The 27,738-nt window shown below is 36.3% G+C and overlaps 1 protein-coding gene across 25 annotated transcripts in view; it reads left to right on the top strand.

Annotated features, from left to right (window-relative positions):
* SLMAP (sarcolemma associated protein) overlaps nucleotides 1-27,412 on the top strand; it is an 85,363-nt gene extending 57,951 nt beyond the window's left edge. For 13 of the 25 annotated variants that reach the window (XM_086619127.1, XM_086619119.1, XM_086619122.1 and 10 more), the window contains 10 exons: nucleotides 3,805-3,861; nucleotides 7,292-7,372; nucleotides 7,642-7,701; nucleotides 13,071-13,193; nucleotides 13,957-14,031; nucleotides 15,099-15,419; nucleotides 16,700-16,817; nucleotides 18,634-18,805; nucleotides 20,270-20,404; nucleotides 25,233-27,411. In XM_086619127.1, coding sequence (XP_086475253.1) covers nucleotides 3,805-3,861; nucleotides 7,292-7,372; nucleotides 7,642-7,701; nucleotides 13,071-13,193; nucleotides 13,957-14,031; nucleotides 15,099-15,419; nucleotides 16,700-16,817; nucleotides 18,634-18,805; nucleotides 20,270-20,404; nucleotides 25,233-25,322 — 1,232 coding nt within the window. In that variant the 3' untranslated portion in view covers nucleotides 25,323-27,411. Of the gene's footprint in view, nucleotides 1-3,804; nucleotides 3,862-7,291; nucleotides 7,373-7,641; nucleotides 7,702-13,070; nucleotides 13,194-13,930; nucleotides 14,032-15,098; nucleotides 15,420-16,699; nucleotides 16,818-18,633; nucleotides 18,806-20,269; nucleotides 20,405-24,103; nucleotides 24,194-25,232 lie in introns of all 25 variants that reach the window. The other 12 variants (XM_086619129.1, XM_086619120.1, XM_086619114.1 and 9 more) reach the window with 3 other exon arrangements.
* Nucleotides 27,413-27,738: the final 326 nt, after the last annotated feature.

Genomic DNA, 27,738 nt, shown 5'->3' with positions numbered 1-27,738 from the left:
CCGTGGTTCTGGGGAAGAAGCACTTAATTGGAAAGCACAAGCAGAGAAATGAGGAAAAACACCTTAAGTCAAGGAAGCGGAGTGTGTAAAAACACAAGAAGGAAAATTAGATGATTGAACAATCTAGTATTCTGTACAAAGAGTTGCTACAGAGGTGTAAGGCAACTGAAAATGCGTATCATTTAAGAGCAATCAAGACCTCTGAAGATACTAAAGCTAGAAATTTTTTGGTGGGAAGAAACAATAGGACACTAAAATCTTGGTTGCAGTGCAGCTTGAATGCTTAACTTGAGTAGCATTGTTTGTAAAATCCAGTTCTGTAGGTTTTTAAGATTTTTTTATTTTTATTTTTTAAGCAGAATGAGGCTCACAATATCATTCAGTAACTTGTCCTGATCTACATCTGTAGAATGTTACAAAACCTTGCTCTGAATGATCTGGGAAGTCTGTTACTTTCTGATCATTACATCCAGTTCACTTGCTACTCATTTCATAACTTTTTTTTTCAGTAGCCACTGGTGAAAACCATTAGCATTGACAGCGAAAGTCACGGTGCTTCTTTTTCATTAGTACATAATGAGTTATTACCAAAAATGGTGATGATGTATAGACAAGAGAGAGATTTGGTGCCCTGCTAGCTTCCTATCTTTAGCTTCAATCTAACTCTTCTTTATTTATGTCCTTACGGTTTTCTTGATTTTGTGATTTTTGCATTTATGATTTTTAAATGCAAGTTAATTTTTTGCTTTTTTACAGATCTTAACAGTTGTATTACACATAGTGATAGGCAGCCTAAATTTAAAAGGAAGTTCTTAAATTGAAAAGATAGGAAATACCTAAAAACCTAAAGGAAAGCTGCCTTTGAACTGCATTCATGAGCAAAAAGAAATACTGCTTATCTTAAAGATGAACCAAAAGCTTAATTTCAAAGCAGATTGTTTCAGTAACCATTATTATTATTTATAATATGTATCAGTAACTCTTTGCTTTTTGTTAAGAAGTGACTGGATAGCATGGAAGATAAAAATTATTTGTGCCAGAAATTAAAGCTAGGATCCAGACCCTAATTTATAACAATGCACATCTTGATTCAGGAAAAATGTGGATTGATTTTTTTATTTAAAATAATTAAATAATCATGTTTATGAAGGCGTTTTCTGAGACAGTAATATGAAAAGATGCCGAGATCTGAAAAAGGAAAGTTTTAAAGAGACAGGTATGCCTGCTTTTACTTTCTGATTGTTATCTGATTCACCCTTTTTAATGACTAGGGTGGGTAACAGAGTGCAGAATATGATTGATTCTATTTAGTTCAATGACATCAACATCCAATTTTCTGTTTATCTCAATATACACAGGCATACTGAAAGAAACTGTTTTTTGTTGCCTTTGAAATATATTAATGGTAGCATTCTTAAAACACAGAGAATGCTTAGTTGTTTTGTGAGTTAGGAGAGATGTCAGCCATCAAGTGAAAAAAAACTATCTCTGCCAGCTTTGGGTCACACTGGGCAAGGGGACTTGTGTGTTACTGCTGAAGTTCTTTGTTGAAGAAATAGTGTGAAGAAGAAAACTTTTTTACAAACGTTGAAATTCATAATGGACATTAGAAAATGGTAAGCAACCATGGATAAGAAAAACAAAATAAACCCCAACATTTTTAAGTTTGCGGATTTTTTTTTTTAAGTCATAGGAATTGAGAATTCTTAAAAGTGTGAAGAGCTACTGCAAAGGTTTCAGTTTGGAAAAACATCTGGATAAAGACAACTAGTTTGTTTTGTACTATAATTATTCTGGTTTTAACAGTTAGTGAATTGTGGAAACTCCAAGATCCTTCAATTCATAATGCTATGTTTTCTCCTGCAAACTGATTATAGAAGCCTATGTTAAGCTAACGGTCTGGCAGAGACCAAGTATTACCCCTTCAGATCAAGCAGTTGGTGGCTGCTTTGAGTGTTACGGCTTTTGCGTTCAGCATGAGCAGGATTCCTCAGCTGCTTTCTTGCTGCCTTCCTCCCCACCCACCTCCCAGGCTCTGAGTCTTGGAATAATCATATATGAAGACTTTTGTTTAGATTGTTGGGTTTTTAATTTTTTTTTTTTTTTTTTTAATGGAAGAGGGCTCATGATATCACTCAGTAACTCTTCACTTGTGGCTGCAGTAACTTGATCTGCTCCGTGGTGCCTTCCTCAGTTTAGGCACAGGGATTCTCTCCAGCTCTGACGAACATGAGACTGTTCTGAACTTGGGTGATGAGTGATCTCCTGCAGTTGCTTGAGACCTGAAGCCGGTCCTGAAAGTCAAGTGTGCACTTCAGTGTATTTCTGAAGCAGGATTTGTAAAATGTTGTAGGAACACAGGACAGGATGCAAATATCCTGTTTAGACTGGTTTGTCTGGCTGTGGGGACGGAAAGGGGACAGGACAAGCTTTTGGCCATGCAAACCTTTCTTTACCCTCACGTGTTTTTGTCTGAAAGCTCGTCTGCTATCTAGGGTTCAAAAAACTATCTCCATGCACATATTGTCCTGCCTCTGTCCTTAGATTGTCATGGTTTCAGTAACATGCCATCGGAGGAGCACAGAGATTTCTTAATCTTTGGAGCTACTTGAAGCTGGAAATGCTGACTAAAGCTCAATTTATTTCTTTTTTTATTTTAAGCTAAAAATTTGAGAAGGATTTACTGTCATCCAGCTTCCTTGATTTGAACTTTACTGCATGTGCTGTTCATCCAGTCTTCTCTGTGTCTCAGCTACCTGTTGACAGCACATGGGGTAACCAGCAAACTTAGTTCCCTCCCTCATCCTTGGGGATCCAGCAGGGAGAGCGCAGAGTGGAGGCAGAGGCAGCTTCAAGCCTGGTGTTTCAGTGGGTGTTGACAGCTTTCAGCATTGTCTAAACTGCAAGATCTACTGCATAGAAATTGATGGTGTGACCTGTAATACATGTGACCTTCGACAATGTTGCGTGTTGGCATGGTGGTTAAGAAATTTGAAATAATGAAATTCCTCCAAAAAAGAAATTAATTGATTAATGGTTCAATAGTTCTTTTAGTGTCTTTGATTAATCCAAACCTGTTCTTCCCTTGGTCTTACTGTTTGCTGTCATGTCCCAGCTGGAGTTAGGATAAAGTTAGCAATCTAGTCTCAAATTCTGTGTTTATGGTTTTTATGCACCTGACATACATGAATAGGCTTCCTTGTCAATGCTGTACGTAAACTCAGTTTTTGTCAACCCAAATGTGATGCATGCACAACTTTGTGAAAGTTTGTGCAGCTCTCCGAAGGTTTTATGATAAGAAAGGCTATTTCTGTATACCTTTTATAGGCACTGTTCAAGCAGTCGTGATGGGGAGGTGTCTTCTCAATTGCTGTTTTACTGTGGCATATTTCTAGATTTCTGCTGTGTGATGGTATCTGTTTCAGGCAACCAGCTCTTAGAATTCCTTTTTTGATAACCATAACTTGAGAAATGTGTTATTTATTGCTCCTAGTTAGAGATTATTTTTTAAAAAAAAAGTTCATAAAAATTAGTTTTCCTAACTTCTCATTAGTGAACTGAAGCATTAATAATGTAAGCTAATAAATTACAGAAGAAATAATTATGCACTTTATCACAAAGTTCCAGCAGGCTTATGTGCTCTGTTTCATTATTCCATGCCAGAATAAAGTTTTTGTTCAAGCCTGAGTAGGAAGTAATATTATCAGCTTTTAATTTGGTCATGGAATGTAGTCTACGTAGATGTGTGCAGGGAAAAGCTTCCTTAATTTGAGCTTGGAAAGTAACACTTATTTTGTTTGGCAGACAAGATCATAGATGAAGGACATCTAACCAAAGTGGAAGAAACAAAGCTTTTGAAAGGTTAGATTTCTGGATTATTTAACTGGTTTTGAAGCATGTTTTTTATGTCACTTCAGTGCATGTTTTGTCTTAAACTAGCAGTTTGAGTTTTGTTGAATACTCACTTAACAAAAAAAAAAAAAGAAGGTATATTGCTTACTGAACTCTGCTCCAAATACTATTGTAGGGTAAAAAGATTTAAAGGAAACAATTTTTGAAGATTGAGTGCATGAAATGCTTGTCTCAGTTTTAACTGAGTTCTTACCTTAATGTACATTTAAAAAAAAAAGTTAAAATATAATATTTTTTGTAGATTGATTTAAATCTTTAGGACCTGCATAAGTTTTAAACAGGTTTCTGTTTTTATTACAGGACTAAATAGAAATAATGTTTGGTCTCATTCTAAGTTTTATTTAAAAGTGTATTTTAATTTGTCTGTTTTCTAACTTAAACCCTCATAACTTTAAAATAACTGTTAACCTCCTAAATGTACCGTTTCCAAGTAAAATGTAAATATGCATCTTGCCTTTTTTCTCTTATGTATAAAACAAAGAAATATGCAAGGATCTAATTATAAAAGATTTATCTTGTCAAGGAACAGTCAACCTTATCTTGCAGTGCCAAAATCAGGAATGCCACAAAGTGTGTATAGATCAATATTTCCTCTGTGTCTGATAACGTAAGATTGTTTGGACTTGTAGGCTGACTCCACTTTTGTGGCTTTTTATTTATGTCTAGACATACTAACTCATTTGTTTATCCTCTGTCCTTCTGCAAAGTGTTATTGTATTGAATAAATGTTAGCTTGTTAAAAGTTTTGGTATTTTAGAGACTTTTCAGTTTATCTTCTCTTGCCTTAATGTATGAAATTGCACCTTTAATTTGTTTCTGTATGTAAGCTATAGAGGACATGCCATATTTGGCAAAAGAATGCATACAATAACTGTAATGTAACACTTGCATGCCAGTTAATCTTGCAAAGCGTGAGCTATTTTTAGTGTTTGTTAATACATTCTAACTCATCAAGTAAGTATGATGTCAACACATTTTAATATAGTTCATCATTTTGGCTATATTTATTCAGCTCCGTTTTTATTATGGGAAATAGGAGCGACTGCTGTGAAGTAATATAGTACAGGAGAGAGTTTTGTGCTTGTGACTCTGGTTCCAGAATAGGAAGCAATTTCTAAACCATTTCTCTGACTTCTGCTGCTTCAGGTGTAGAAAATGATGCATCTTTGCTCTAGTGCCTAACCTTGGTCCTTGTTTCAGGGGGAGGAGGATAGGAGGGAGAAAAAGCTGGTGTCCCCGAGGGTGGGTGGGAGGGAGGTGGGGAGAGAGAGAGAATTCATTCAGCGGTTGGAACTCGCACTGTTCCTCCGGTTTCTCGCACAGCAGGAAAGCCGTGTTTCCACGTATGACCAGATATGGTAAAGTTAGTTGGATACAGATATTGCTCAGCTTAGCACTCCTGGATTGGCCACTCGTATAAACGGCATGGGTGAGGCTTTTAGGATATACTTTTCTTAATACTTTAAAAAAAGAATGTATTACTTGGTTTAGTAATTATTACCGTTTTAATGGCAATCTTGTGAGCTTGGTTCTATATGGTACATGTAAAATGCTTGGTATTTTAACATCTTTAGTTATTAGTTAAAAACCTTATTTATTATAGCGAAATACCCTTTTTGTTTTAGCAAAGAACCACCCCCAAACCTCAAGTTTTTAACTACTCCAGACATTATGAGCTTTGAACTCTGCTGAGGTCATGAGAGATGTGTTTGGAATAGCTGCCAGGTCCGAACCCCTAATGTGCTTTAAGTGTGCGGGTGCTTTGCTCTTCTCCCTCTCCAGTGATTTCAGTTACATTAAGATAGGCAGAGTCCAACTCTCGATCAGCTGCTTTGGTCGTACTTGCCTTCTTCTGTTTTATGTACAAGCGGATATTATTCTGGCACAGAAAAATAGAAAACTTTTCATGTTAGATGAAGAAAATTTTTTTTTTCCCTATTAACCTGTCTGTGGTTTGTCATCTTGCTGATTTCCCAGTGTAAGTCCACAGGTTGTCTTCAGTTTCTGCTTAACTTCTTTCATTTTGGGCTTGTTTAGTTCTGTTTGTTCTCTTGTTACTTGAAAAAACAAGCACACATGCTTTCTGATCACTCATTTTTTGTATATTGTATGTGCTGCACCCTGTTGGTATGACACACTTGATTTATTGCGTACATTTTTCTTCCCGTGTCCTGATACTTTTTTGTTGCATCTACAGTATCTATATGTGAACAAATTATTTTTGTTCATCATGCTTTTCTGCATATATGGTAGAATTAAAGTCTGTATACTGGGAATGTTGTAATGATGCCTTTTTATATGTATATGTATATCTCCACTTGGAACTTGACTCAGAGGAAACCTCTATTAATATGTGGGTAGGCAGCAATGCTGTCAAGCCAAAGCTCTGCATAGTCAGCCGAGAAAGACTCTGTTATGTATACCCTCACTTGCATATCGGTGACATGGTTTCTCGCTGGCAAACTTAGTGGGTTTGGCCACACCAGAGATGTGTGCCTTTCTTCAGTCGACCCATCAGAAATAAACCTGAGTGGTTATTGAAAAGAACTAAAAAAAACTATAGCCTCCCAGAGTGTTTATACTCTGAGTCAGGGCTACTGCTGTGTGGGAGAAGGATGCACTAGTGTAACAAAGTCACCTCATCTTTTGAAAATGTCTGCTCCCTATGAAAAAATCTAGATCTGGTAAAAAAAAAAAAACAACCCAAACAAACCAACAACTCTGTGTGGCTTCACTAAGCTGCACATAGTAATGTGGTGGGATGTGTATGAACAGATATTTCATGAAAATATTTTTTTGTGGAAGGGACGTAGACTGCCTTCTGTTAATACAATTTGAACTGAAAATTCTTTCTAGAAATTAGTGTATTAATTTAAATGGCTGTGATTTTTTTTACTGGTTTATGCTACGCTTTTTTTAAAAAACAGTACAGTATATACAAGACTTGTTGCTATTATTTTATTTGTCCAAAATACTGAAGCGCAGTTTTATTCCTAACAGCAGATTCTTTCTGACTTGCTACAATGTCTGCATTGTTCTAGTTTTCTTTTCTTATTTGTTCCCTGATTGAATACGCTTTTACACGCAGTTCCAACTGGCAAGAATACAGCTGTAACAAAAGTTCAAGCTGTGCATGAGACAGTTGCATCTCCTATTAGATACTAGGCTAGACTAATGACTTCAGTGATACTGAATCGATTTTAGCCTAGACTTACAAATAAATAAGCAACCACCAGGTTTTTAAGTGTTTTTTTTCGACTATGTTGTTTTCTGTTGACATTTAGCAGTAGTTAAGTAAACAGATATATAGAAGAAATTTTGATTAAGAGACTGAATAAAGCATTTTCTGATTATAATTTATCTTCCTTGTCTCTTACAGAGAATCAAGCAAGAGTCAAAGAATCTGATTTGTCGGACACTCTTAGTCCAAGCAAGGAAAAAAGCAGCGACGACACTACAGGTAAGTGTTTCGCTGGGGTTTCTGCAACATCTAATTAGTTTGAATTAAATCACTCAATCACAGGCATTTTCTGAAAGAGCAGAGAGGGTGTGTATTATGCAGAGCCAGATCCAAGCTTAGAGCAGTATTGTCTATTTTGCAACTTCATTATTAACTGTTGTGAAGTGAGAAGAAGGTAAAAGCTTTCCTTTGCTTAAAGAATGCATATACGAAAGCTGTCTGCAGTTTACTGCTCTTTGAAAGGTGTGGTTGGTTTGGTTTTTTTTCAGATGCCCAAATGGATGAGCAAGATCTAAATGAACCTATCGCTAAGGTAGCTCTTCTAAAAGGTAAGCAAATTTATTTTCGTAATTTTAAATGCATAATCTGTAATTTTGTCTACCTGTGTTTTATCAAATGTGCAGTGGGGTGCTGAAATTCAAATGTTTTAACCATGACAGTATGGAAGAGTTGTATTCAAGTATCAATAATGATTCCTTTGAGCGATGTGATATAAAAGCATACTTATGAGTGTTAGTACAGAAATAATTTGTTCGTAAAGCTAGTTTCTGCACTCACCAACACTGTGCTAGGAATTTACATGTTGTAACTTCAAGTAGAGTTGAGAAATAGTTTCAGCATACACTTAAGTTAGGGCTAATAGCTGTGGGGAGGAAGGTTTCTTCCATCACTGACGTGTTCTAAACATTGCTGAATTTTACTTTTATAGTTTCCATCACTGTGAGAAATGCTTCTGTTAGTTTGCACCTGATGGGTTAAAAAGAAAATCTAAAATCTTTGTTTGGTTAACAGACTTGAGATTTGGATTTCCTGTTGTGACTGCATTTGGAATGATTGCTGAGCCGTAGTTTTAAGCTTCATAGTTGTAAAATTATTTTTTTTTATTGCTCTTTGCACTGAAGGCATGTACTTAAATCTTGGTTAGCGAACTAATATTTACATGTTCAGGAGCTGAAATTTTGTGGGATATTAATTAGTTGATGCATTTAGCGTACTGAAGGTAACTTTATGCTTTATGTACAATTAGACATTTGGTAAGATCTGTAAACTGATGCTTATGCTGGGATCACAAGTAAGAAGAATGTCACAGTTCTTCATGGTTCAGAAAGACAGGAAACCAAAATGAAATTTAAGAGGCCTGTAAAGAGCTTTTTTTTGTGATTGTTTACAGTTCCCTAATTTTATGACGGAAGGCCTTCCAAAAATTGCATGTATTATATATATGTTTTCAAACAGCAGAACTAAAACTTAATTTTATATTTTCCAGTGGATATTGGTTCAGCAAAGTAGTTTAAAGAGGAGTGTTTGAGATAATAAGCATGTTCCATTTGGGTTTTGCTCTAATGTCTGCAATTAATAACAAGTATATTCAGTGACTTCCTACGTTAGAAGGTAGAACTTGGTTGTTCATAGTGATTGTGGTAGTCTTAATTTTGGTAATAAATTTAGGGTTGGCAGCAAGTTTTATTTGAAAAAAAAAAAATAGTTGAAAAGCATGGTGTTCTATCAGAACTTTCAGTGCAGAATGGGATACACATTAAAGGAGTTTGTTTCCTGTGAGCATTGTTATAGGCATGGAATTCACAGCTGGAAAAACCCTTTGTATGTAAACAGTACAGTAGAGAAACTGAATTCAGCCAGCTCATGTCAAAATTACTTTAATTCTAATTCTTCTAGTTTTAAGATAGCCAACTGAAGACTACTAATTGGCTGCATTTCTTAGTTATCTTCTGCAGACACATTAAAAGTAGTCTGTGGACCCTCAGGCTGAAACCCACTGATTCCTGCATTTTCTTTACATGCAAGTGAAGTCTTCCTAAGTTCTGTCGGAAAGGTTCATTTAACAGCCCAAAACCAAGGGAAGGCTGCTGTGAGCACGCTGCTTCCTGGGTTAGAACAATCTCATGGCAGGTGTAGTTACACTTTCTCTGTCCAGGGTTTATTAAACTGGCAGGGAGAGTTAACTGAACTCTTGAAGGACTAAAATCAAGTTTTCTGTAAAACTTTAAACCATAACCGTTACTGAACTTTTAAGTGAATAAGTAGAAAAATACGTATTTGCATAGACCGCTTTGCTATTGAGTTGCATGCTGCAATTAACTACAATAAATTGAATAACTCTCTTTCTCTTGGGGCTAGTTATGGACATTCCTATTTTGTTCTCATGAAATCATTAAAAAAAGGTCTGTACAATGAATCATTTGCCCTCATAATTTTTATGAAGAGCCTGTAAACCTGCAGTTTTGTTTTAGGTTTTGTCAGAGAGCTACTTCATATGCCTGACTTTGCCCTAAAAAGGATCTTATTTGCCACAGAAAGACTTTCAAGTGGATTTGTTATGCAGTCATATAATTAAGGAAGAGTGAGAACATTTTTGATCTGGCAGCTGTTTGGAATGCGGAAACAGCTGCTGTAAAAGGCAGCATTCCTTTTTGTTTAACTGTTGGGATTTAGAAAACAGATTAATGGAACAAGAAAACGATGAGACATTTAATTGCTGTCCTCCAAGTGTATTTTCCACCAATAAACTTTGCATTCAGAATTTGTTTCAAGTTTGTACAAGTTGGAATTTGGCAAAGAGGAGATGGGGGGAAAAGCTCTCACAGATTAGTAGAGCTGCCTTTTTTTTTTTTTCTCCCTACAAGGTAAACGACTTTATTAGCTGTTAATAACAGTTCCCTTGATGCTTCTATTTAGACTGTTTGTGACTAGTTATTGCAAAGTTAAAAACAGGTACATGTTAAACAGATGGAAAGAAGCAATAAATATCAGTGGAAAGTTAGTGATTTTGTTCTTATCAACTTCCTTATGTTTTCGTAGTAACTACAAGAGTGGTCCACGGAATCTTATTACAAATTGTTTTCAGTTGAGAGTTTGCTGAATAGTGGTAGTTTTACATAAGAAATTTTGAAAATCAGCAACGGTCAATTGATTCATAAAGTTTGGGAACTGTTGTTTTATGTTGCAATAGCCTAATACTTTATTTTAAATATACGATAAAGTTTACTTTGCGTGGATCTTAAGAAGCTGAAGAAAACTCAGGATTTTAATTGTATATCTGACTTTTCCTGAGTATTCTGAAAATAGTCATGTGAGTAATATGAGAAATCCTGCAAAATTCTGAAGGTGAAATACTGTGAGTCTTGGAGAAATACCAGCCTGCTCATAAAGTTGCTTTCATGGGCCAGACACATACAGATAAGGGATCAATTAAGACCACAGCCTATATGTAGTTCTATATCATCTCTATTACCAAAACAAGCATGTGAAGGCAAACATATAAGCACAGCTCTCTTAGCATCTTCATGTTTGGAAATATTAATTCAATCTGTGCTTTGTTTTTCTTTTGGTTTTATTGAAATTTTATTTTATAGATGCTAAAATTGCAAAATATTCCTTCACACACCATCATATTCTTTAATGAACTGACCCATGGGTTCGATTCCTTTTCTTGGGCCACACCGAAGGAGAAGAAATTTTTGTGTGCTTTGGGAATGATTTGTACAGATCACACAATTTTTTCTGACAATTTTAAATCTACCTGTAGATACAATGTTAAGAGAAGCCTCACTCTGTGTGTCCTCAATTGCATTTGAGTAGGAAAGAGTTTTTACCTTGACAGAGATTGTGCCCTTGCTAAACTGATTATCTTGTCCTATAAGTTGAGTTCCTCATCTCCTTTGAAGCAGTGTTATCTTTTATGATGTGGGCTTTCATTGATTGGAAAATACTCTCCATTAGAAAGTGTGTCTGTTGTTGGACTTGAGACACTGCTTCTTTATCAGGCATGATTTGAGCATAATTTGTCAACTTTCTCATCCATTTCTTCTGAACAGTCTCATTAAGGAGGATTGAAAGTCTAATTGCCCCAAGTCTTCATCCATGAGAAGCTAAGAACAAAACATGTTCAGTAAAGTGAAACTTGGATTTGAAACTCTAATAAACTATAAAAGAAAGTATTTGAATTAAATACGTAGTCTCCTCTGTTCTTTCTGCTCTCATAATTTTGTTCTGAAAGTCTAAAGGCATGTGTGCCCTCAGCTTTTCTCGATCCCACCAATTCATTACTGTGAGAATAGGAAAAACAGCCTCTTTTCTTAGAGGGGTACAATATGAATATGTTAGCATGATTTGATAAACAATTATTTTAATGAGGAAAACAGCAAAAAAAAATTGTGCAATTACTTTATTGACACATACAGTCAAATATTAATGTCAACAGTATAATGACAAACTAAACTATAGCTTGTATTTATTAGTGAAAGATCCAGATAACAAAAGTAATTTATTTTGAGGGGGTTTTATTCTAAGCATTGTGTCTTTATCTTAAATCTAGATGGTCTACAGTGGTAGACGTTTGTAAATCAGTTAGCTGTGTAACACACACATCTACCTTTTTGTTCTCCCTCTCCCATGATGTACAGCTGGACTTTTTTCACTCATTTCCCTCCTTGACCTTTCTCGCCTAACAGGCTATATATAAAATTTTAGCCCTCTACCTATATAGTTTATTAGTGCTGTTTGTGCCTAGTGAAAGATCTGTTTCCGCACAGACACTACTTAAGGAAAATTTAGTGAATGAGAGTTTCCTGGATCCAGTTCCTGGCGTTGCAGATGCCTGCAGGCTAGAGTGTTGTCTTCCTCTTTGTTACTGCATCTGGTTTCTAGTGTGTGCCCATTAAAGGACACTGCTATTAGTTACAAATATTTATTTTCCCTCTATTAAATTCCCCCGAAACTTCAGCTTTAAAACTATTTAATTTGTCTGTGACTGCAAATCATCTCTTGTAAGTCCAAGAGGTGTTTAATATATGTTTTAGCTAATAGGAAACTTTTGGGAAGAGCAAATGTTTTTGTTTAGAGTTTAAATAACATGCGTAGATACCTGATCATATTAAAGATGTACCTAATATTTTAAGACATCGTGAAAAGAAAGCTAAGGGCAAAATTTAGCTTAATATTCACTAGGCCACTGAATAAAATAAGGAGGGTGGACTTTTCCTGATTTTCTTAGTTTTCTTTTAGAAAATTTCCCTGATGTTTTCCTTTCCTTGTAGTTATGGTCCAGAGGGAGAGGGGGAAGCCAAGCCTTGCCTGGCAGCAAGCCGATTGGCAGTAGCAAACTTGCACTTAATAGCAACCTTCAGCACGCTCCCTTGGAGCTGGCTGGCGTCGCGCAGCCGCAGCGCGGGCTGGGGCGGTACGTGGCGGGTGTGCTGCCTGCCAGGGCTGGCGCTGCTGTCAGGAGCCCGTCTGCAGGAGGGTGGGCTTGGGAGGCAGGGGATGGAGGATGGTTGCCAAGTGTGTGCCAGGAGAGAGGGTTAGCGTAGTTTCCTTTTAAAAAGAGACAAGTTGTAAACAGTCTTATGCTTGTTGTTCCTTCATTTTTGTCAGTCCAGGAATCCTTGCTAATCTTTACAGTGTTTTTAAAAATGCTAATTCTTGTTTGTTATTTTTTGGTTTATACTGCATTTTATGTGTATATATATATATATATATATAAAATGAATGTTTTAAAGGTTGCATATGTTTTCTTCCTTTTAAAAGTATATTAATATTTTTGCTAATATTTTCCTAATCCAATTTTGAGTTTAACTAACTTGGGATGATTTGAATGAAAAGTCACAAGTCATCACGTGGCAGTGCAAATTAAAGTGTTGTACAAATTTATGATTTAAAGAAAATGTTCTTTTATCAGATGAATTGCAGGGTGCACAGTCAGAGACTGAGGCTAAGCAAGAAATTCAGCAACTGCACAAGGAGCTGATTGAAGCCCAAGAGCTAGCTAGGACAAGTAAACAAAAATGCTTTGAACTTCAAGGTGAGACCCAGATCAACTTGGTTGTGTAGGGTATCTATTAAAATGGTATTTATCACGTAGTCTTAAAAGGGGCTCTGGATTTGCTGACTGTCTGTTAGATAAACTTGTTTCATAGCATTCACTTCTGCACACAATGTCAGAAACTTTTCCTTTTTTCCTAAACTCTATATATAGTCTGAGCTCTGACTTCTTGGTTCAAGATAAACCAACATCTTTTCATAGTATTGAGTACATACTTGAGCTCCATATATTTAATCCTTGTAAAATATATTCATCTACAGATACTGATTAATCTGTATTTCAGTCAGATAATGCACATAATTTAATGTATTCAGTGGTAGTTCCTCATCCTATCAGATAGGTAGCTGTATCGTTATCCTCAGCAAAACTGTGGGTTATTTTTGGCAGGAAATAGCATAGTCCATTTTAATTGCATATTGTTCAGTGTTCTTTATCGGATATACTTACAGCTTTTTTTCTCATCCCACACCAGTTTGCATTTAGCACACATAGAGTTTTTGGATCAGACAACAGATTATATTAATTTCAAATTAATTGTAATACTACCACAGTAATGGAATGATGTCTTAATATTAACTTTTTAATAAACTACTTACACAGTTACTAGTTTTGATAACTTACTGAAGTAATATGATTGTTTTAATCTTTTCAGTTAAGGGGAAGTTGTGACTCAAATAACTACACAGCTGAAGTACTTCTTACTAACAAAAACTTTTGGACACTTTTTCATTTTCAATTATAGCACTATTGGAAGAAGAGAGAAAAGCATATCGAGTGCAAGTTGAAGAATCTAACAAACAAATAAATGTTCTGCAAGGTAGGAAATTATTTTTTTCACCCCATTCTTTTAAGGAAAATATATAGATTTGACTGTTTCTGTGGCATCATAAGCACTAATAAAGGAAAATGTTACTTGAGTGTATGCTTTAAATGTGATTTCTTTCACCATATCTTTGAATTTTGTTGTGAAATGTTTCCTGTCAATTCCAATGGTTCTAATCATAATTCAGAAAATGCAAAAGACGTAATCTGTAACAGATGCCCCTTCTCCTTCCTCTCCAATCTCTCTCAGCTTTGAATGATCCAGTGCCTCTTACTGTAACTATTTTATCTTCAGAGCACTCAAAAGGTTTAGGGTTTTTTTGTGCTACTCAGTCTCGTCTCTTCTCTTCATTGGTAGAATGAATCCTCTTAAATAAATTTATAAGGTTTGCTTCGTGCAGAAATGTAAAATAGCCTATCGTGTATGTGACTACTGCACATTTACAATAAACTGTAAATGCTACAGAACAACTTTTAGTTCGGTATATTTGGTGCAACTGTCCCTTTCAATTCAAAATTAATCTTTTGCTTTGAAATATGCTTTTTGCAAAGTAGTAAAGTAACTTTTTCTTTGCTATGTGTTGAAACTGGAGTAGAAATTAGACTCTGTGCCTCAAATATTTATAGACATCACAAGTTAACTGCTGAACAGGCAAACGTTTTCAATGTAGCTTTGTGACTGGCTTGTCACAGAAGTTTTCTTGCTTTTCATCTTACCTCTGAATCCTGCAGTGCCCTTTACTTGTTTTGCTTACAATGAAATTAGATCTAAATCTTGGATTCAGATTTTGGAGAGTTGCTTTACTATCACACACAGAACACAACCCTCTCTCAGAAAACTTTGTCCAACCATAGTTGTTGTTTCTTTTGAGACTCTGTAATACATGACCTCATATAGATATCTCTTTAAGGATACAGCGTTTGACAAGATTAATATATTTTTCAATTGATTGAGATTCTTTAGTCCTATTATATGTCAACAAGTTGAGAAAGGGAGTTATGGTTTTAGATTTTCTGTAAATACAGTTATTAAAAATACTAACATTGACATATGCCTTCCAGCTCAGTTGCGAAGATTACAAGAAGATATTGAGAATCTTCGTGAGGCAAAGGAGAATGAAATTTCAAGCACTCGAAATGAACTAGTCAGTGCTCAAAATGAGATTCTGTCACTTCAGCAAAAAGCAGAAAAGGCAGCATCAGAACGAGATACAGATATTTCTGCGTTGCAAGATGAGCTGCAAACAGTGCGAGCGGAACTCGAACGGTGGCGGAAAGATGCCTCAGATTACGAAAAAGAAATTGTCAGTCTGCAAGCCAGTTTTCAGCAAAGATGTCAGCAGTGTGAGGATCAGCAGAAGGAAGAGGCTACTCGCTTAAAAGGTGCTTGATTAAAAGAATGTCACAGACCGGTGCTAACCGTCACATCCTTCTCAATCTGATGAATGTCATTATTCAGGTCACTGTTTATGTGTCCCGCTGCAGTCATTTGCTATGTCTGTATATATACATACACATTTGGGGGTGTTTGTAGACGTGTATCAAGGCCTGTAGTGTTACAAAAGCTGGTTTGTGTACTTCCTAAATAGTAATTGTCAGTTATGCCTAAATTAGCGTAGGTACCCTTTGATATTAAAAGTAGACCAAGTATAATTCCACTTAGAAAAGATGGAAAACTTGTACTGTTTGAGGGATTGATACTGCCACAGACTTCCAAAGAGACTTGCGTGACTTGCGTCATTTAAGCCTGTAAATGGGTGTAGCTTCACTCGAGACAAGCAACTGTGTTTTGTGGCTTAATAAAACTGTTGATGCTATCTCATTTTTAACATAAAAATGTTAAAATAAATCTAAAATTCAAGCTTTACTCTGGACACGTGATGTAGAGATATACAAATAGGTTGTGCTCAGCCAGCATAGGGCTGCTTCTGGGCTCATTCATTTGCATTTCACTTCACGTGCGATGCACTCGCATCTCATGAGGACTGCTTGAGAGCCACTACTCCAGGCCCATAGCTTCAGGTCTTGGAGAATCTGCTAATAGAGTTCAAAAGCTCATGCTGAGACTTTGTGCATGCCACAGAGAAACTGGCATATGTAAAACATGCTTTAAATTCTGAATCAGTTAATCTTTGTGAAGTTGTAAGAGAAGCCTTTTTCCAATTTCAGCTCCAGTCTCTGTCATCACACTACCAAGACAGGCGTAACATTGATTTTTATCTGTTTTACCAGTGACTGATTTATTTCAAAGGTCTCATTTTCACCCTTTAGTTATTGCTTTAAACACTCTTTTCCTTGCGGTGGAGGCATGGTACTAGTGATTCTAGTTGTTTGCTATCTTCAAGCTTGGGAAATTGTTTTCTTCAAATACACTTTTCTGTTGCTGTTTCTAAAATACTTGAGTAGACTCATAAACAGACTGTTTTTTACCCCTTTGTGCCTTAGAAAAAACTCACATAAAAAAAGGCTCACAAACCTCATAACAGTAGAAGATATTATAATGTTTTATAAGTGCTTGTGAGAGAATTAATAGGACATTATTATAATCAAATATATTTGAGATTTATGACTGATACCAGCTTTTCCTCCATTTATTAGCTGGTGATATTTGAAGCAGTCATGAAATAACTTTACTTGGTTCAATTAACTTTTATTCATTGCAGGTGAACTTGAGAAGTTGAAGGCAGAGTGGAGTGCTCTGGAAGCTGAATGTGTTACACTAAGGAAGGAAAATACTTTGCTTACGTCTGAACTTCAGCGACAGGAGAAGGAGCTTTCTAGGTAAGGGCACAGTGGATTTGTCTAGGAAGACATCATAGTAGCTGAAGAGGCGTTTTTGTTGTTGTTTTTTCTTCCCAAAAGTGGTACTAAATGTCTAATGGTGTTTCAAGAAATATTTTTTGAAGTTTTATTTATATCATAGTATTGGGCAGAACACACTTTCATGCCAAATTCATATACCAAGCTATTTCTTTCTGTTTTGCAAATACTTCTATTTTACTTAGTGTCGTGTCTAAGTTCAAATCGTAAGGGGAGTTGCGGACCCCCCATCCCAGCTATGCTCCCTCCCAGCCTGTTGTGCTCCTGCACACTGGCAAGAACACGGCAGCTGAAAAGTCCTTGAGGTCTCAGTGCCAACTATAAACATCAGTGCGTTATCAGCGTTCTTCTCCTAACGAATCCCAGACTAAAACCAAAACAGAGCTCTTCTAGCTGCTAAAAAGAACTAACCCTGTCCCAGCTGAAACCAGGACACTTATCAGTGACGTTATAGTTTCATAGTGTAACCTGACTTATTTTGCTGCTTATAATGAGGACTTGGAAGGCATGCATTGTGGACTTAACAGTTATCCTTCTACTTAAAAGATAATATATGACAGATTTCCTAGCCTAAAATTTTCTTCATGTTCAGGGTGAAGAATGATTTTCAGATAGTATCGTGTCTCATGGAAGCCTGTCCCATGATAAATAGTGATGATGGGCAGAAACAGTATTTTATATCATGTTTTGCTTAACAGAAAAATACAAATTGTTTTATTGCAAGTGCCATATCTTTTGGGAAGGATTTTAGAGTGCAGGAGTATTTGTATTTTTACTGTATTTCTTTTGCTGTTCAAACATGTGACATTACTAAAGGCTGTCTAAATCTTCTACCTAGAAGTAATTTCCCCTCTTATCCCTTCAACTGCCATTATTACATTGTTTTTCCGTTTCAGATATTGAAATTTAATTCACGAAGTAAATGTGGGACAGAAACTTTGTTTTATTCTAGATTTGAATTTTACCATGATGCTTAAATATCTGTTTTTTAGGGTTTTTTTGTGTTGTGGGTTTTTTTTTCTGGCTTCCTCACTGTTGTAAGATCTAATTGAAAAAAAATGGAAATTTCCCACAGTAAAACATTTCTGGAAGTAATGTGTTCTTTTACAGGGATCAAACCTTTCTTTTTGTTCCATCATGCCCTGATTTCCACTTGTATTTTATCATACGGAAGGTCATATGAGCAAATACAGGATTTGCATGACAGAGATTTGCAAGATCTCTCTGGATTTTCTTTGTCTTGCACAAGCATGAATTAACGCTTCTCAGTTATTACACTGAAGTCTGTAATGGCTTAATTTGGAGTTTTCTACAGCTATTACACAATTGTACTAAACAGTTGAAGAATATACTACCTATCAGTTTGTACGACTGGAGTAAGCAAAGTGTGTGTAAATAACTTCTAACAACCTGGGACAGACTTCTCATTACTAATGTGTTTCAAAATGCTTCGAAGTATATAATAAATACTTAGTGAATTATAAAAAGTAAAATGAGAAGCTAAAAATCACAAATGGTAACTTATTTAAATTAGTGTGTATAATTAATTAGAATCTATAAGCTGTGCACATGTATTTAAAAACAAGACTATGGCCAGCCTTTTGTGCGAGTACTTTGTGTAGGGAAACAATGGTGACTTATGATTGCTCTAAGCTAATACTTCCATGTTAAATACAAGTAATGTGTGAAGCTTGAAAGGATGAGAAGTGTTTTAAAAGAATATCTTGTTTCTTTAAATTTAAAACACATGAGGAATCAATTGGATTTTGTTTTTCAGCTCTCAGAAACAGAGTTTAGCGCTCACCAGCGATATAAGTGTTCTTGAAATGTCTCGAAAGGAACTCGAAAATCAGATGGGATCTTTGAGAGAAAAACATCAACAGGATGCAGCTAGTCTAAAAAGCCAACTCAGCGAAGCTGAGAGTCAAGCAAAAGATGTTCAGAAAGAGGTAACACGAAACGTTATTTCTATTTTGAGAGAATATATTGCCCAATGACTTTGACTTTTAAGCTAAAAGGAAAGGAAAAATGTAAGATTTCTAGAAATGAACATTTTTCATACTTTTATTGCAAGTACTTTTATGGTAGCTAATACTATATAAACTGGGGCTTGAATGCATGTTTCAGACAAGATAACTTGCATGTGTTTTGGGAACTTCCTAAAGTTTGCTTTCATGCGTTACCTTAGTGAATTTAATTTCAAGCTGCTCAAACAGGTAAACCCTTATTCAGAGTCTTCTTGAACATCATGCTGTAGACTTTTATTAGCTCTTACAAGGCGAAAATTATTTCTTTTTAGACAGTATGATCTTCCTAGTTAGCTTTAAACTCTTTTGACAATGAGACTACACGTTCTTTACAAAGGTCTCATTTTATCTTACTGGATCACTAGGCTGCTGAAGATGATTACCAAGTGTGTAAGGGAAAGCTAGCATTTTGAGCATACATTTCATCTGCCTAGCCCTCTAAAGATTATGTCTAGAAGAAGACCATAGCCTCCAACAATTACTTGATTTCTTTTATGAGCATATTAAGTGAAGTTTTCCCAAGTCATTGCTTTTAGTTTCTTTTGCAGTCCTTTGCTTTGCTTTGTCATGAATTCATCCATGTCACATTCCTTACCATTTTCAAAATTTGAAAAACCCAGTCTTGCTATTCTGTGGTAAGATGCCTAATCTTTTAAATTTGTGGTAAATGCCAGTACTGAAAGTCATTGATTCTGTCCTTACTAATCCCTGTCATGAGGACTACTAGAAGCTTGTGATCTATAGAAAAAATTGAATGTACAGCTGTTTGAAAAAGAAGCTGCCCATACTGTAGGAACATGACACACATTTCACCCAGTATTGTTTGTACTTGACCTACACCTCATGAGGATTATGGCATGATAGTAATAAGGCATAATATTTTTTTAATGCCTTACTTTTATGTTTGAGTTAGCTGTGTGGGAAGAGGGTTTGATTTATTTGATACAGAATGTTGGGTTTTGCACCTGTTAGTTTGGTGTAGATACTTAAGCTACAGCCTAGATGTAAGACCAGTATTTAAATTATTTAAATGTAAGGGACTCCTTGTTCCCCTGTTTCTTGTTTTGTCTTCATAGATTTTTATAGTCCATGCTGTTATGATCATGAGTAATTGTTTGGTAGGAGAGATGAATTAAGGCCTTGCATTTACTTCATATTTCCTTGGTTTTCGTAATCCTAGACCTTCCCTTTGTCAGGGACAAAAATCTTCATTTAGAAAAAAAAAGTTAACTGAAATTTTTCTACCCTGCTTTAATGAAAAGAGAGTGTACTGATGCAAGGTGAGTTACTCTAGGCAGATGACAGAAAAGGACACTGTGTGCTAAACAAATGTAAGCACGTGTTGGGTGTCCAGAGGTCCGCAAACTGTTTTCTCTTTGTCTTTAGTATGAAAGAACACAGACTGTGCTCTCAGAGCTGAAGGCAAAGTATGAGATGGCTGAACAACAAAATCAGTCACTCACGGAAGAACTCAAACAATGTAAAGAAAACCTGAAGCTGCTACAAGAAAAAGGAAACAACGTAAGTCTGTACAAAATATATGGGGAAATTGAGTTATGACACTGGCAATTCTGTTGATTGAGGGAATATGTATCAAATAGAAAAGGATGGGCTTTAAAAAAAATAAGGAGGGGGCAAGAAAAAAGTTCTTTTTACCATATTATATGCAAAATTCCATTCTGGTACTACCTATGCAAATTCGCAGGTCATTACACTGTTACAGTAATGCACGCAAGTTAAATTTACAGTTGTGTGACAGTTTGAAATACAGCCTTACATATCTGCTCTCTTGAAAACATCTGGCTTAAATACTAGTGAACCAGAACTAAGCAACTTTTTAATTTTGGAAAGTGATACATGGGTAAAAGCTGAGAAACCTGGATCCAAATGAATTAAGCAACTTTTTTCAAAATGCTTTTATTTTATTAGTGTTTATTACCATGGATGTTCCCTCCCTCTTCTTGCTTATGCTTCTTAACAATGGTTATCCCTGATCAGCTCATGCTTTAAACAGTGCAGTTGGACCATCCAACTGCAAAGACCATGAAAACATTCTTTTCCGATGCAATTAATTTGAGGGATTGTATCATTCAAATTGATAGGGACAGCAAGGACAACTTTTTTTATACTGAGACTTCTGAAATTCTCCAAATGTTTACAGTGTGGCAGACCCATTATAAAGTGGTCACAGCCTTATTTTAGATACCTTACTACACTGTGTTAGATGGTTTATTGTCTTCCTGTACTGCCTCTATGATCAGTGCGGGTTGCACAACTCCTGTAGTGGCCAGTACAAAACAGGAGGATAATGAATGCTCTGTGATAGCCTTATAGAAGACTCTTTGGCTATGAAGAAAGTTTTACAGGTACCGTCCTCTTCTAAAATCAGCTGTCTGCTAGGTGCTCGAAGTTTGTATGAATACTCTTGCCATAGTCAATTACTGGATGTAAACCTCTAACATAGTAGAGCTGTCAAAGATGTAAAGAATTCAAAGCCCTTCTCGCTTTTTTTCGGCCATGTTTTCAGGAATATGGTGTTACAGTTCTCGTGGAACCTGCTTTCTGCTTAGAACTTTTCTGCAATGCTCAGATAACAGTTGCTTAAGTAGGCAGAAGTCAAAAACAACCAGCCAGGTAACTCCCATTCTAGTAGAAGAGATCACACTAAATAAGTAATTGCGAATGTGAGGTTTTCTGCTCTGTTAAAAATGTTAACCTCGGGATTAAAATGATCAGTGGAAAAAGGGGGATAGTAGAGGGAAAAAACACTGAAGGGAATTGGAGTACCTGATGAAAGAGGAAAAGCTTGCAAGGTAAGGGGAATTTTAGGAAGAATTTGAGGTGAGTATTTAAATGAAACCAGGAACCACAGCAGTTGCCAAAATCTGCTTCCAGAGGAGGTGATAGTTACGACAGTTGAAACCTGAAGGTCAGGGTATGATGAAGAGCATCCAACTATATAAGGACCTGCAGGACAAGCTTGTTCAAGCAAGCGTTACTCACAAGCATTTACAGTAATGTAAAACATATCTATCTTGTGGATTATTAGAAGCATCATGGATACTGGGCTGAGTTCCAAGGTCAAATTTTTCAAGTAGCATTGTCTCCTTATGCTATAATCGTTATCTGCTACTTAATTTCCAAGGACAGTGTCCCACAGAAAGTGACTTCGCACCGTGGGGTTTCTCTTTTGTTGCAGCCCATCTTTATCTGAGTTTTCATACCTTTGTATTCTGAAACAAGGTGCACTTTTTTGATGAAGCACGTAGTTAAATGCTCCTTGACAATAAGCAGATTTGTTACAGATTGAGAAGTTTGTGAGGGGGAAAGTCTAATCGTTTGGAAGCAATTTCATTTAATGTGGTGGATATTTATCATCTGTTTCATTTGCCAAGATTCCACAACCATGAATGCATATAACTTCAAAAAGTGAAATAATAATAATAATAATAAACAAATGCATTGAATTGTTCAGTGACCTAACAAATGTTAGAAATATTGCCCAGAGATGATGTGGCTGCCCCATCCCTGGCAGTGTTCAAAGCCAGGTTGGATGAGGCTTTGAGCAACCTGGTCTAGTGGAAGATGTCCCTGCCCATGGCAGGGGAGTTGGAACTAGATGATCTTTGCGGTCCCTTCCTACCCAAACCATTTTATGACTCTATGAAAAGAGAAGGCTTCTGTACTCCGTTTGGGATATCATTTGAATATTAAGTTTTTACACTGAAGTGTTACTTTTAAACAAAAGTATTGTGTTCTGAAACGCTTGGCAGTGTGGTGTACTACTTGTGCTTGCATGCTTGAAGTCACTGATTATTTCTTGATGTGCTTTATATGACAGATTTGTTTATGTGAATGGTTTGAGAACATGAGCTGCTCTGGTTGTCTTAAACTTCTGGCACTTTTTTGAACACTGCTGTGATTATTTCTACCAACATGCATTCTGTGGGAAGGTGGCACTCTGATTTGTGGCACCAATGACACAAAAATAATCCTGCATGAAAATTACTTTAATAGTTACACATAATTTGTCTATTAAATATTTGCCTTGATTAAACCAAATTTGAATGGAATGGCAGAGACTAGAATACCTTTTAAGATTCCTGTTTTGAACCATATTGGAGGTTCTATGACTAAGTGACTTCTACAAACTCATAACAGGATGAGATTTTATTTATGAATCTCAATGTTTTAGAAAGTCTTCAAACATTAATTTGTTATGTATTTATTCGACTGAACAAAATCAAGGTGGCTTCAGCACAAAAAAGTTCTTTAGAAAGTATTTAGCATGGTTTGAACTTAACCTCTGCGTGTCTGTTTGTGTGCACACATATATAGGTGAGGATACAGAGAAAGCAGACGTCTTCCAAGGACAGCTTAAAAAGAAATTAGGTCCTTTTTTGCTTTCATTTTATCATATTAAGGATAGAGGCTGTCCATCCAGAATGTGCAGTAGTTCACAGTTAATTTAATGTAGCTAAGAAAATATGTAGGTAGTTCTAATGAGGCCATAAGCCTGAGGTCTTGCCAGCTGGTAGTTTGGCCCAACTGCAACATTTGATTGATTTTTAGAATTGCATTTGGTCAGAAGGCCGATGACTTGCCAGAGATGCTGCTCTTTGTGGTGTCTCTGATAGAAATGTACGTCCCTGCTTTATAGTAACTTAGTGCCGATTGTACAGTCATGTTGCAATCTCACGGAAATGTCTCAACTACTGAGTTTGCCTGTGGACATAGTTGCAATTGGTTCACTAATGGAAGAAAAAGATTGTTTTTCCTGGAGGCTGGTGATGGGAAAGGCAAACTTGCAAGGAATGAAGAAGTAGCTGAAAAATTCAGTATCTGGTGCAAGTCTTTCTGCCTTAGGAAGTCTCAACTGGATTTCTTATCACTTAGAGGAACTAAAACCAACTATAATAAGATACAGGCAGATCAGTTTAAGATTTGAATTGTTTTTAAGTGCTAAATTCCAAGTTGTGACAAGAGGTTTCTTAGAACATTTTCTGCTTACTTCCCTTTATTTTTAAACATCCCCGTTCATTTGAGTAGAATGGTGTACTAACTCTGTATACCAGATTAGATAATGCTGTGTTGTGTTAGATGTCTTTAATACATTTCAATTAAAACAAAACTCACTGACTTATTTTCCCCTCTCTAAATCATCTTTACCTGATTGATTTATAGCACAAAGTGATTTTTAATATCCCTTCCCTTCTTTAGCCTTCCATATTACAACCCGTCCCAGCCGTATTCATCGGCCTAATCCTGGCTTTCCTGTATTGGTGTTACGGCCCATTGTGGTAGCGAAAGGTACAAGCACTACTGTTCAGTCAATGTATGTTTGTCCCTCTCACCTGTTTGTGCCATTTCTGTATAAAATAGTGCATGGTGAAATGCTCACAGGTATTTCTTTACCTGAAGCAAACCCTTCATTTAGTATGCCATTCTGTTGATACTGAAGAGCTGAGCAATCAACTAATCATTTAACATCTGTGTGATTTCTGGAATTCTAATAATGAATTTCATTCTAACTGGTCCTGAATGTGCCTCTTCTAACTCCGTCTCAGTTTGTCTTTAGCGAATGGGCTACCTTTTGCACAATGCTGCGATGCTAGGGCCTGTAAAAACACTTAATTGCTTAATTAACTATGAAAAATGAAGAGTTTGCCTCTAATAATAAAAATCAACAAGCTTTTATTCCTATTTATGGACTAAGAAATTCCTCTCTGGCTCTAAAAACTTTAATTTTTTCTCACTATTGCTATGAAGATGAAAAAAAAAAGACAAGATGAGAAATAGGTGGTTGGTTTGTATTCTGAACTCTCAGCTTGCATTTTCTCTAACGTCTCTCAGTGTGTCCTCCTCCTAAAATGCTATTGTTGTCATGAAACGTTGTGACAATCATTTTGAAATGATGTTGTTAGGATCTGCTGCAAACTGACTTCATAGACCTGGATTTAAACATTCAAAAGCGAAGTTAAAGATGTCAGTACTGCATAAACCTGAGTCTAGCGATTACTTGGCACAAGTGATGTTTTAAATATCTTAAGCCCTCGCATGTTTAATAGCAGATTTCTTTGAGGTGCATACAGTAATGAAGCTGGAAATTCGGAACTGCCAAAAGTTCTCCTGGTGATCCTCAGTCGTGAAGAGTTGTGGAGTTCCCTTTGCTAGAGAAACATGGTTTACTGTGGTGCTCTAAGCCAGGACTAGCCTGCAGCAGGGCTCGTGGGTAACATTGTAGTGATGCCTATCAACAGGTACTCAGGACTTTCAGGAACCACGGGGTAAACTGATTAGTATGATTTAGAACAAATATGATATTGATTTTTTTTTTCTCTCCACACAGAGACAATGGCCTTGGATGCCTGTGATGGCAGCTTTGGTTGCTGTAACAGCCGTGGTGCTGTACCCAGGCCTAACCAGAGCTTCTCCATGAGAACTGTTGTTGAATCCATACACCGTCCTCCCTTTAGAAGCTGGCAACATTCATATACTGAGGGAAAACAGATTAATTCTCTTCCTTTTTACCTCTTAATACAGCACAGCTCTGCGTGAGAACAGCAGTAGGGTCATTTGCTTTAAACTGTATAAAATGTATCTGTCTGTAAAGAGGGAATAAAATTGTGATTCATCATACTGTGAGCAATATTTTTGCTTACAATTTCATGCAAGTTTTAAATTAGCATGTTGGGATTCTGAATACTATAATGGTGGCCTAAAGTAGGCTTCTTGGTACCAAATTATTTATAATGGCTAGGGTTGTGGACACTTACATTAGAATCTGATTGCCAGGTGTAAAAAGAAAAACACATTTCAGATTTGGATACCCAAGCCAAGTAACCTTGCAGATACTTGGAAAACAGATGCAGTATGCTCAGTGCCTTTCAGTATGACTTTTATTTTTATTTTAAAAAAAAAATAGTATACCATTTTACTTGCTGTTAGTCACTGAGCTGTTGGGAACAAGACTTAACAAAACTTCTCTTACCACGCCTTTTGAAGGAAGCATATTTTTCTTTGATAAGGATTGCTTTATTAATGATTTTTGGGAATAAACACAATTCATGTCCAGCCTTAAAGAGATAGAGATATTGATGGTGAAGACCAGCCTAGAGTATTTAGTGTGCGTGTGTGCGAGTGTAAGCATGTGTGTTCTTGAGTGAACTAAGGTATTTCTGGGAGCAAGTACTTGGTCATTTGATGGACACAGTGCAGTGATTCAACTTACGTTAACTTTAGTTTGAATGTAATTTATTAAATTTCATATATTTAAAGAGATGCGTTCTTTAAAAGTATGAATACTTTCTCACGTACCACATGTATCAACTTATTTTTTCAGTCATTTGATACTTTCTGACTTGAGCTGGAGAAGCTCTTTAGATAAGCTTTTGTTGGCGTAACTTTATTAAGAGAACTGCTACAGTAAGTCTGTGATTAGCTGAAAAAAAAAAGCCTAAGATACATAAAATACTACAAAATTGGAATCATGTACCTGATGATGTATTATTAGGTCAAGATGATTTTAATTTGGTAGTGAAATTTTGTGCATTCTCATCACATGGCTGTAACTATGATGCAGTGGTCCCCATTACAAAGTTTATTTCCTTATCTAAGTACTATAACTAATGCTATTCGCTGACTTTTGGTGGGAATCACTGTAGTTAGTGCTGAATTAAATGTAGACCGTAGTTGTCTTGTTCAGCTCAACAGTTCTGTCAAAAAACTTTAATAAAGACTTAAGTAATATGCTAAAGAATGGTAAAGTAAAATGGCTCTGCTAAAGAAAACTTCAAAATAGGGAGATAATCTCAGCAATTGAATTGGCTTTAAGAATGTTATGGCAATCGATAGTTTAAATATTTAAATAGAAATTTAGCATATAATTTACTTTGTGAGGTTTTAAGGGTCATTGTCCTTTAGTTAAAGGTTCTACCTTAAGTTACATGGGATTTGCTAATGGGAGGATTATTAGTTGGAAAAAATAGTCCACAAGTGACTTGTAGAAAATAAGTATTGTCATTTAGTTCATTCATTTCATCCTTTTCAGTTGCAGGAAGCCACCCAACCACAGAACACTCGTATGCCAGTGGTACTTAGTACCTCTTGTATATAGGTTATTGCAAATATTGTTCTGAAATGCTTAACTTCAGAATTACATTTTTTAAAGTAAATAATTGTTTTAAATCTATTTTGTAAAGATATAAAAATACAATAGAATTTCTGGAGTACAGATTAAACTATTTGCACTAACACACGTGATGTGCATGATTTAATAAAATAACTTTACTCTCCCTATGCATGTTTGAGTTGAATGTCATTTAAAAACAAAAGATTCATGCTAAGTTTCTTTTGCGCTAGATATTGCCACAGTTACTAGACACAATGTTTGCAGCATGTCCAGTGATAGCAAAAGACTTTTTGTACCTTGTATTTCACATTTGCACTTGTTTTAAGTTTTTTGTCTAGCTGATCTCTCTCCTGGCAGTGGTTTCCAGAAAGAAAGGGGGGAGGAGAGAGCGATGAAAGGCTTGGGAGTGTTATTGCCATGGGGTGGAAAAAAAATGATAGTTCACAGCTGAAGGGTAAATTGTGCCTGTGGCAGGGCTTGTGAAACCGACGGAGCTGTGGCTGCAGATAGCGGGGCAATAGTGGAAAGCCCTTCTAGGGAGAAGGGAGCCTGATGCTGCCTCCTCTCTTCTTTGGCATCTTGAATTCCCTATTTGTCCCTCTTTCAGCTACTGTTTCTTTGCAGTTGATTCTGTTCCCTCCTCCCTGCCAGTAGCATGTAGACATGGTGTGAGGAGGTGGAGTGGAGCCTGGTGGAGCAGTGGTCCCTCCTGGCTGGCAGCGAG

Source organism: Tauraco erythrolophus, chromosome 12 (genome assembly GCF_009769465.1).
Source record: "Tauraco erythrolophus isolate bTauEry1 chromosome 12, bTauEry1.pri, whole genome shotgun sequence".
In the NCBI taxonomy this organism is placed as follows: domain Eukaryota; kingdom Metazoa; phylum Chordata; class Aves; order Musophagiformes; family Musophagidae; genus Tauraco; species Tauraco erythrolophus.
The sequence above is the reverse complement of the archived record's forward strand: the minus strand, read 5'-3'. Positions and strand labels throughout refer to the sequence as shown.